Raw genomic sequence first — 10950 nt, forward strand, 5'->3', positions numbered from 1 at the left:
GACCGTTTTTTCCCCCCAGTGGGGGTTTAATGAAAAAAGAAAAAGAAAAAAAAAAAAGGCTTCAGGGACGAAGTATCAGTTTACTACCATTTTAAGTGCCTTTGCCTAGACCAGTGATGGTGAACCTTGGCATTCCAGATGTTTTGGAACTACATTTCCCATGATGCTCAACTACACTTCACAGTGCATGAGCATCATGGGAAATGTAGTTCCAAAACATCTGGGGGTGCAGAGATTCACCATCACTGGCCTAGACTGTTACAAAAGTAATTTGTTTGCTACAGGTAGGAGGAAGCATATTCCAAGTCTCCTCTCCCCCAGTGATCAGAGAGACTGTACATATTCACAAGATGGGAGACTAGAGAGGGATTGGTCAGACATTTGTGAATACAGCCAAGAACTGCACAGGCACCTGATCCCTCTAGGGCCTGGCCTTTTGGCTAGGACCAGAGGAATTTTTGATTCCTGGCCGGAGGGCCGGCCATTGTATTGCACAATGGCCACTTTTCACTCTCCTCGCCACTATCCCTTCCTCACTTTTTATTTATTTTATTTGTGTGTGTTTTGTCACTGTTTGTCACTTCACGTTTTGATTAGTAGGGTGTCAGTCCTCGGACCAATCCTGAACGTCTTGTGGGAGAGCGGACATAGGCCTTCTGGCTTGATCCAATCTCCATGAGGGGGGCCTACCTTCGGGGAAGCCCCCATAGTACCAAGTACCTAGGAGGTTCTGTTTTGGCAGTCCTCCCGGGGAAAGGAGGTCCTCCGGTTTCGTCCGGGGACCACTTGTTGAGTCTGGTACCTTAGTCCCCGTCTGGAGCCTAACGCCCCGGGGGATCAGGGTATGGTCCTTCTTTTGGAGGACATCAGGCACCCGTCTGCACTTTTTAGTGTGTCACTCTTTATGTGTGTGCACTTTTTTTATGCACCGGGTGGAAGTTTTTTGGGTGTGTTTGCACGCCATGGGCTTTTTAAAAAAAAAACCTGATCTACATAACCAACTTCTCAGGCAGAATCTCAGTCCAGAAAGGAGAAATCATTTCCCTGGAATATACTTTAGGCAGCTATACACGACTTCTGCTAAACCTGACACATTTTGCGCTGTGGGTGACCCTGTAGGCTCCACTTGGCATTAAAAAAGTAAAAAAAAAACAAAAAAAAAAAACAAACAATCACCTGAGCAGGCTGGGAAATGATCAGTGTCATATCAGGGGTAATCAGGAAGCTGCGGGTGCCTGCTGTCATAATATAATAGTTAGGAGATTCCTCCACTATTACCGTTTAGCATGGATTGAGGATTCAATGGATTCCTCTCGTTCAGCCCCACATATATAGCTTACCTCTGGGAGAGAATCCATAAAGCCTTTACATCCCAAGTCATTATCAGGGGGGGGGGGGGGGGGGGGGGGGGGAGTACACTGATCCTTGTGTTGGGCATTAATATCTGTTACTTGTACAAGACATTAAAGCGGGAGTCCACCGGGACTCCGCGTTTTTTTTTTTTTTTTTTTAAAAGCCAGCAGCTACAAATACTGCAGCTGCTGACTTTTAAATAGTGACACTTACCTGTCCAGCGCGCCCGCGATGTCGGCACCCGAAGCCGATCGCTCGCTCGGCTGCCGGGTCCCGCCGCCATCTTGGGTATGGGAATCAGGAAATGGAGCCTTTCGGCTTCATTTCCCGGTTCCCTACTGCGCATGCGCGAGCCGCGCGGCGCAATCCGGACGGTCCCCGCTGCCTCTGGGAGCTGTGTGTTTCCCAGCAGGCAGCGGGGCACTTGCTGAAGGGGGCGGGGCATTGCGGAACGGGGGCGTAACCTACGCTCGTTCCGCAGACAGCTAGCCCGGAAGTGGGTGCAGTTACCTGGATTATCCAGGTAACTGCACCCCCCTCCCCCCTGAAAGGTGCCGATTGTGGCGCCGGAGGGGGGAGGGATCAGATGAGCGGAGGTCCATTTTAGGGTGGACCTCCGCTTTAAGTTACTAGCAAACATTCACGTAAACATTTTTCTGATGCTAGGTCCACCTTAAGGGGGGCTTCTGATAAAATAGGTAGTGGAGTGTTTGTATGACTGCAGAGGGGGCAATACGCTGGATACAGGGCCTGATGTGAACCTTCCTTTGTGTTCCTAAAGCTTTGGGAATAAGTTATTTGTGCATATAAATGAAAGAAGAAATTGTATTTGTTTTTCCTGGGAAAACTGGCAAGACCATGGAGTATGGTGGAAATGTATGAAAATAGCTATTAATTATTTATGACCCTGATGCTTCAAGGCTACAGCGCTACCTGCAAAGCCTTTGTTTTGATCAGACAGATTAGCTCATTTTAAACCTAATTTGCCAACAATATTGGCAAATGGCAACCCCCCTCCCCCGAATGAAATCTATACAGCTATTAAACAGCAGGACAGAGAATTCTGTTGGCTGTTAACCACATGTTTATGAATGCAGTTATTGTCCAACAGATTCCACTTCTACTTCCACAATGCGGAAGTTGTCAAGTCTGTAATCTGAATGTCAATGCTACCTATATTCTGCTTTAACCTATCGGCTGTAAGTATGTTGAAGGAACTTTCATACAACCGGTGTGGACGAGTTTTCTTAACCACTTGCCGCCCGCAATACACTGCAGGCGAGTGGGGCAGCTGTAGGCAAAGCAACGTACCCGTACATCGCTGCCTACTTCCAGGTTCAATTGTACACATCAGGAGCAAGTCCTGACCAATGATTCACGGCCGGGACCTGCTGATCAACAGTGTACATTCACAGCCGAGAGCTCTGTGTTAACATTTAACACAGAGCGCTGTACACAGGGAGCAAACTGTCAGTTTCTCATCCCTGCATAGCAGGGATGAGAAACGAAGATCATTAGTAGAAAGCAGCACACATTACACATAGCTAGGCACATATTGAATCCCTTGATCATCCTAGATGCTAACCCCTTCTGAGCCAGTGTCTGTAGCACTGCCAGTGTGAATTTTAAGCACTGACCACTGTATTAATGGCACTGGTGATGTCGGTGGAAGTTAGTCAGTTCCCCTCAGCAATATAGCAGTTACATCACAAGTTGGTGATCGCTTCCATTAGTAGTAATGGCAGCGATCAACAACTTGTAATGTGATTGCTATATGGCAGAGGGCAATTTGACATGGAGGAGTGGAAGAGGAATCCAGTGGCAACTTGTGAAGCTCTGGTGAACTCCATGCCCAAGAGAATTAAGGCAGTGCTGGAAAATAATGGTGGCCACACAAAATATTGACACATTGGGACTAATTTGGAAATTTTCACTTAGGGGTGTACTTACTTTTGTTGCCAGCGGTTTAGACATTAAGGGCTGTGTGTTGAGTTATATTGAGGGGACAGCAAATTGACACTGTTATACAAGCTGTTATACTCACTACTTTACATTGTAGCAAAGTGTCATTTCTTCAGCGTTATCACATGACAAGATTTAAAATATTTACAAAAATGTGAGGGGTTACATACACACACATACATACACACACATACATACACACACACACATACACACACACACATACACACACACACATACACCCACACACATACATACACACACTACATACACACACATACATACACACACATACATACACACACATACATACACACACATACATACACACACATACATACACACACATACATACACACACATACACACACACACACACTATAGTTTTTAGGCACTATAACTTTCACGCAAACCAATCACGAACATGTAGCAGAACATATTTTGGGCAAAAAAATTTCAAAAGCATGCACGAGTGCCCCCATAGCAAACAGCTTCTATAGGGGCACCAAGCAGGGGGAGGAGCCAGGAGTGACAGCAGGGGATCCGAAAAGAGGAGGATCCAGGCTGCTCTGTGCAAAACCATTACACGGAAAAGAGTAGAACTTTAAAAAAAAAAAAAAAAATCCTTTAGAATCACTTTAAGGGCTCATGTAGACTGCAGCACAAAGAAGCGGTTCTTACAGGCTTTTGAGTTCTCGTTTTTTCTGCCTGGAAATGTCCCTCCATGTTAGCCAATGTGTCCTCCATGCACACTAGGCTTTTTCAGGCATATGCTCCAACAGCCAGAAAAAAAACCCCACCACCAAACTCACATTTTTGAGAGCAGCTCATGCCCCAAAGAACTCAAAACAGCTCAAAGAATTTCGAAAATGCACAAAAACATTTGTTTCAGTTCGTTTTTGTTTATACCCCCCCCCCCCCCCACCCCCCAAACACACTTATACCCTGTACACACGAGCGCATTTTCTGTCGGAAAAAACTTGGATGGTTTTTCCGACAGAATTCCGCTCAAGCTTGGCTTGCATATACACGGTCACACAAGTTCTCAGAACCTTTGACTGTCAAGAACGCGGTGCCGTACAACACTACGACCAGCCGAGAAAATGAAGTTCAACGCTTCCAAGCATGCGTCGAATTGTTTGAGCACGTGTAGGAATTGTGCGCGTCAGTATTTGTACAGACGATCGGAATTTTTTTCTGACTGAAATATTGAGAACCTGCTCTCAATCTTTTGCTGGTCGAAATTCCACCAGCAAAAGTCCGATGGAGCATACACACGATGCATTTCCGACCAAAAGCTCTCATCAGACTTTTGCTGGCGGAAATTCTGATGTGTATGGGGCATTAGGCCCCTTTCACACGAGGCAGATCCACTCAGCAGAGTCCGTCAGGTCAGCAGGCGATTGATCTGTTGATCTCCGCTGAGCCGGCTGAGGACAGGTCTGTCGCTGCTCACTGAGAGGGGAGGGACCTCTCAGAGTCCCACTGATTTCTATGGGGAGATTGGACGAAAACAGATAGCACGTCCGTTTTCATCAGATCTCATCCGATCCGCCAGGCAGATGGCTGAGCGTATCGTCATACGTCTGTTTTTAGTGGATCCAATGGCAGACGGTCTGCCCATAGGAGGCCTGCTCGCATCCACCTTAAAAATGGACAGGCGGATCCAAGCGGGCATATCGTGTAACAGGGGCCTTATGTTCAAAAAGAAGTTCACTAAAAAATGTGCACAAAAAGTACAAGCTTCTTCAAGCTGAAATAAAAGCTCAAATTCCAGTAAATGTAGTTTTTGAGCTGCAGTGTGCCTGAGCCCTAAACATGTGAATGACGCCCAATTATATCATTAAAACCAATCTACACAAGTGAAGGAAATACCAATAACCACAACTAAAAAAACAACAGCAAATCGGGCATGTGTGTGTCCATATATTTAATTGTATCTGTATATTTAGCGGTGTGCCTGGAGATCAGCTTAAAGTGGTTGTAAACCCTCCCTATTGACTTAACTATAGGCAAGCCTAGAATGAGGCTTACCTATAGGTAGTTGAAATCTCTCCTAAATGTGCGTCTAGGAGATATTTCACTTGTAGTGCGCTGATGAAGTAATCGGTGCATGCGGTGTGAACAGGACAGACCTCTGTGCCATTTCTTCCCTATCCTGTGGCGTTACCAACGGCTCCCGTGCGCATGTACGGAAGTGACGTCACATGGCTCTGGCCAATCACAGAGCCGGGGACCACGGCCCTGGGAAGGAAGAGGGGCAAAAATGGATGCAGCATGCACAGGGGACAGTGATGGATTTATTTGCAGGTAAGTGTCACATAATGGGCTAGTACAAGATGCATACTAGCTCATTATGCTTTGAATTTTCAGGCTTTGCAGGGAGCAAGAGAGGAAGTAAAACTCATCAGGGTTTACTTCTGCTAAGGCTGGGCTCACACAAACCGAACGCAGCTCACGGCTGGGGTCCGGTGCATCCTGGCTCACTGAAACGGACCAAGGCGCATAGCGTTTTTCTGAAACCGGACCTGCTGCGGAGATATGTGAACCAGCTCAATAGAGAGCCAGTCAAAATCTCCTGCTATTGCGAACTAGATGCGGGGATCCAGCATCCAAATCGCAATGGTGAACCCAGCCTTAGAGAAATCCTGAAGGAATTTCTCAATAGGAAATCACCTCTAAAAAAAGGACACAAACCCTGCAATTTTCCTCAGAACCCTGCAGGTCAGCAGCTGGTCGATAATTATGAAGCCACTCCCATTAGATTCACTTACCACATGGGCACATAAAAACACAAATTTCTCCCAGAACAGCAAAAATGTAGGAATCTGCAACAAAGTTTGTTAAAATCCTTGTAACGTACGTGGATCACCCAGAGGGAATGTTTCTCAGCAAAAGTGGAGTTAACTTTTTAAATCAGTTCTGAGCCTCGGGCCTTGAATAAGCACAACATTTTAAAATCAGAACCTCGGAGGTCTATATAGGCTTTAGGCCAGTGACACTTGAGGCAAGAGATACAGCATGACAACCAACTAGCTTTTACAGAATGAATGGCAATGGTAGCCCACATCTTTCTTACAACAGGTTTCCTTGAAGGTATATGCTCTGTAATGTAACTGGGATCATGACATCAGACTCTCCAGTACCAATAATGGGGGAGTTACTGAACATGTTCACCCAGGTTGACCGATTTCTTATCCAAGTTTACAATATCAAGGATTTTTCTTGCAATATCATCAATTTATCTGGTAAATTGTTGAAAATCACTAGACTGCATCCAACGGCCGGGGATGACTTATAGGTTCAAGATAGGAAAAATAAAATAAAAAAAAAAAAGCTATTTTGTGGCGATAAAACACTACAAAAAAAAAAAAAAACACACATGCTTGTGGAGAGAAAAGTTGCTTGTAGATACCATCAGGTTTTCATGCTGGGTGAGACACCAGCGTCGCACCGGAGCACACAGTGGTTGCAGTGTATTCGCTAAATGCATCCCAGGCGCTGTATGCACCAAGATGGATGCATAGAGCTAATAGAACACAACTAGTGTGTACCGGCGACTGCAATCCAGCAATTTCAATTTCTCTCATTCAGTGCCAAAGCCAGCAATTTTCCAGAGAGAAAAAAAAAAAAAAAAAACCCACACACCTCATGGCAAAACCTGTACACATGAACTTAATTGAAATTCTAAATTAAATAAAAAAATTTTTTTTTGATATATACACACACACACACACACACACACACACACACTATTAATTGCATATCCTACAAAAAGGCTCAATACAAAAAAATACAACAGACCATTTTTCTACATTTAAGCATAGATATTAAGAAAAAAAAAAAAAAAAAATTTATAAAAAAAGAAGACGCTTTCTTAAATAGGTAAAATAAAAAATAGATCTACGCGCTCTCGTTTTCCAGCTAAAAAATTAATTGGAATAATACACGTTTAATTCTACATGAAAGCTTGTCGTCATGTAACAGTAAACTAACTGAAACATCTGTTCACTACAGAACCGCAGAAGGGTATTTACATAAAAGGCAAAGTTCTTTTGGCACGCAAATATATTCCAAAGCCAAAAAATAAAATAATCACAAATTGTAGATTGCTGATGGCATACCCAGTATATAGAGACCCCACCTCAGTCCATCCTTGGAAACAGCAGCGGATGAAGACACAGCGACACATGCATACAATAGTAATCAGTGAAAGCTGCCAACCGGCCGGCTCTCGTGCCGTGCTACTCACCGTTCATGCTGACAAGCTTGCCCGCAGCACCATATTGCTCAGTGCAGCAAACAAAATAACATAGCGGGGAGCGTTTTTAATCCCAGCAGATAGAATAAGATCCCCTCTCGGTTCACAGAGCTCCGAGCAGCCAACGCTGGTGTTCTTGAGGAGCGCTAGGCTTATTCATGCTACACGCCACCCTGCAGAGCCGCTGCGCACTCCCCTATTTAACCCCACGTGCTCCGGGCTTCACACCAGGCACCATGCAAATGTTGCATCCTATGGGCACAGGGTTAAAAGCACCAGCTCCTCCACCTGGAAATCATCATCTGCACGGGAGAGGAATGCGAGACAGAATCAGGGGGAACTTAACCATGAAACAGTTAAGCTGCCTTTATTAAATCGGCCCCGTTTGTTTCTATGGCAACGTAAGCTCTGAATGATCAGTTTATTTGTACCCTTCCGAGTTTATCCCCCGCAAATCTTTAAAGCTGCCCCTGCGGCCATGACTAGTGTGACATAACATGATAATTGCAGTGGTAGTTACAAGATGTACCCCACCCCCCCCCCCCCCCCCCTCCAAGTATTGAGGGCTTCTAATAAAAAATGCCAGGACACCAGTCCAGGCGATAGTTATGGGAAGCCGGGGGTTAAACAAGCTGTAATGAGGCATTGTTCTACATCATTGATGCATAAGCCTAGTAAAGGATAAATAATGGTGAATATTACTAGAAAATGGTAAATTAGAGAGCCATTAGGGGATTGGGGGGGGGGGGGGGGGGATGTCATCTTTTTTCTTAACTAAATAATTCAGTATCTTTGTTCCACAGAAGTAACTGCAATTCAAGGCTTGCTGCCATTATTCATTGCAATCATTTTGAGCAACTCTCACAAAATACTTCATCACAACTTTATTGCACAGAATTCACCAGCACCACTCCCAAAAGGAGCTCATGGTCCCTACTAAGATATAGATAAAAGCAGTAGATGGCCAATTTTGATGGAAGCATTGGACAGATATATGGACATCCATTTCTAAATAAATTGTAAAATATTAGATATATCCCAAAGTACCACGCAGTTCCAATACAAGTTCATGCTTCAAAGTACCCCAAAGACCCTCTCAAGGCATAACTGGAGCTTCAATCTTCTGCTTTGCACTCTGTTCTTGGTCCAAGGAGGCTGCTCCTTTGTTGCTACCTGGGAGATTTACATGGGAAATACTCGATCCCCCCCATGACCAAAGACTCATGGGGAAAAAACAAACAAAAAAATAAAACGTAAAAAAGGATGAAGGGGAGACAGGGGTTTGGTTTTAGGAGTGAACTTGTAGTTGGACTCTAAGGTAAGATAAGTGGACACCACAAACATTCTTGACTAAGGTTTAACATTGTCAGATTTATCTTCTTCCCTGGAGTCATCAGGTCCTACTGGCCAGTGGTCATCAACTCTGAACTCAGGGCCTACTAACAGGCCAGGTTTTATGTATAACCTTGGGGAGATGCAGACTAGAACACTGCAATCACTGAACAGCAAATGATATCCCCTGTGATGGATTTCAGTTATCTTTGCAAACCTGATCTGTTAGTGGGTCCTGAGGACAGGGTTGATGAGCACTGCTATAGGCAACTGGACCTGATGATATCATCGCACCCATTGTTATCACCCTGAACTGAAGAAGTGGCAATTTAAAAAAAAAGGCAAGAAACGCACTTTACTTAACCAGTTGCTGACCGCCGGCCGTCAAAAAACGGCCAGGCGGCGCAGCTATTGCGGCGGGAGGCCGTCATATGACGGCCTCCCGTTTAAACAGGGATGCGCGCGATCGTGCGCGCGCATCCTGTTTCTTCGGTGGCGGCGTGTCACGGAGACACCGCTCGCCACCGAAGGGGGTGAACAGCCATTCGTTATGGCTGTTTACCACGTGATCGGCCGTGATGAAGTCACGGCCGATCACAGATGGTCACACCCCCTACGTGCACGGCGCATGCGCGCGATCGCGAGCGCGCTGCGCGTGCACGTCGGTGGCGGCGTGTTCCCCGGGAACACTGCTCGTCACCGACACTGGTAAACAGCCATTGGCTGGCTGTTTACCCACGTGATCGGCTGTGATCCTTTCACAGCCGATCACTAAAAATGTAAACAAACCGCGGTAACGGGATGTTACCGGGTTCTCCTCTCCTCACACACATGACTGTGTGAGGAGGAGATTGCGGTAACATCTCGTTACCGCCTACAGTACACATCAAGCACACTGATTCCCCCCCCCCCAATAAAGAGGACCTGTCACCACCCCTCATAATACCTGTCAATCACAGTCCATCAGAGTACCTGTCACAGTCCATCAGAGTACCCGAGTACCTGTCCCAGCCCATCAGAGTACCCGAGTACCTGTCCCGGCCCATCAGGGTACCCGAGTACCTGTCCCGGCCCATCAGAGTACCGAGTACCTGTCCCAGCCCATCAGAGTACCCGAGTACCACCATCGGTACCCGAGTACCTGTCCCAGCCCATCTGAGTACCCGAGTACCTGTCCCAGCCCATCTGAGTACCCGAGTACCTGTCCCAGCCCATCTGAGTACCCGAGTACCTGTCACAGCCATCTGAGTACCCGAGTACCTGTCCCAGTCATCAGAGTACCCGAGTACCTGTCCCGGCCCATCAGAGTACCCGAGTACCTGTCCCAGCCCATCAGAGTACCCGAGTACCTGTCCCAGCCCATCAGAGTACCCGAGTACCTGTCCCAGCCCTCAGAGTACCCGAGTACCTGTCCCAGCCCATCTGAGTACCCGTTACCTGTCCCCCCCGAGTACCTGTCCCGGCCCATCAGAGTACCCGAGTACCTGTCCCGGCCCATCAGAGTACCCGAGTACCTGTCCCGGCCCATCCAAGTACCAGAGTACCCAAGTACCTGTCCCGGCCATCAGAGTACCCGAGTACCTGTCACGGCCACCATCAGAGTACCCGAGTACCTGTCACGGCACATCAGAGTACCCGAGTACCTGTCACGGCCCATCAGGGTACCCGAGTACCTGTCACGGCCCATCAGGGTACCCGAGTACCTGTCACGGCCCATCAGGGTACCCGAGTACCTGTCACGGCCCATCAGGGTACCCGAGTACCTGTCACAGTCCAATAGAGTACCGAGTACCTGTCACCAGTCCATCAGAGGTACCCGAGTACCTGTCACAGTCCATTAGAGTACCGAGTACCTGTCACAGTCCATTAGAGTACCGAGTACCTGTCACAGTCCATTAGAGTACCGAGTACCTGTCACAGTCCATTAGAGTACCGAGTACCTGTCACAGTATCTCATAGACTGCACCAAAAAATAAAACCGTACGTACACTGTCCACAGTTCCATTAGAGTAACGAGTACCTGTCCTGTATCCTACATGAAT

General features: G+C 46.7%; 1 protein-coding gene across 3 annotated transcripts in view; it reads right to left on the minus strand.

Moving 5' to 3' along the window:
- The window catches only part of PRKACB (protein kinase cAMP-activated catalytic subunit beta), a 158874-nt gene that overhangs the window by 82559 nt on the left and 65365 nt on the right, over positions 1-10950 (minus strand). The window contains exon 1 of one of the 3 annotated variants that reach the window (XM_077450359.1): positions 7568-7737. The exons of the other annotated variants lie outside the window; for them this stretch is intronic. Within the exon in view, the coding sequence (XP_077306485.1) occupies positions 7568-7574 (7 nt within the window). The 5' untranslated portion in view covers positions 7575-7737. Of the gene's footprint in view, positions 1-7567; positions 7738-10950 lie in introns of those variants that run through there. 3 annotated transcript variants of the gene reach the window in all.

Source organism: Lithobates pipiens, unplaced genomic scaffold, assembly GCF_037356315.1.
Source record: "Lithobates pipiens isolate NorthernLeopardFrog02 unplaced genomic scaffold, aLitPip1_a1.2 Scaffold_23, whole genome shotgun sequence".
Taxonomy (NCBI): domain Eukaryota; kingdom Metazoa; phylum Chordata; class Amphibia; order Anura; family Ranidae; genus Lithobates; species Lithobates pipiens.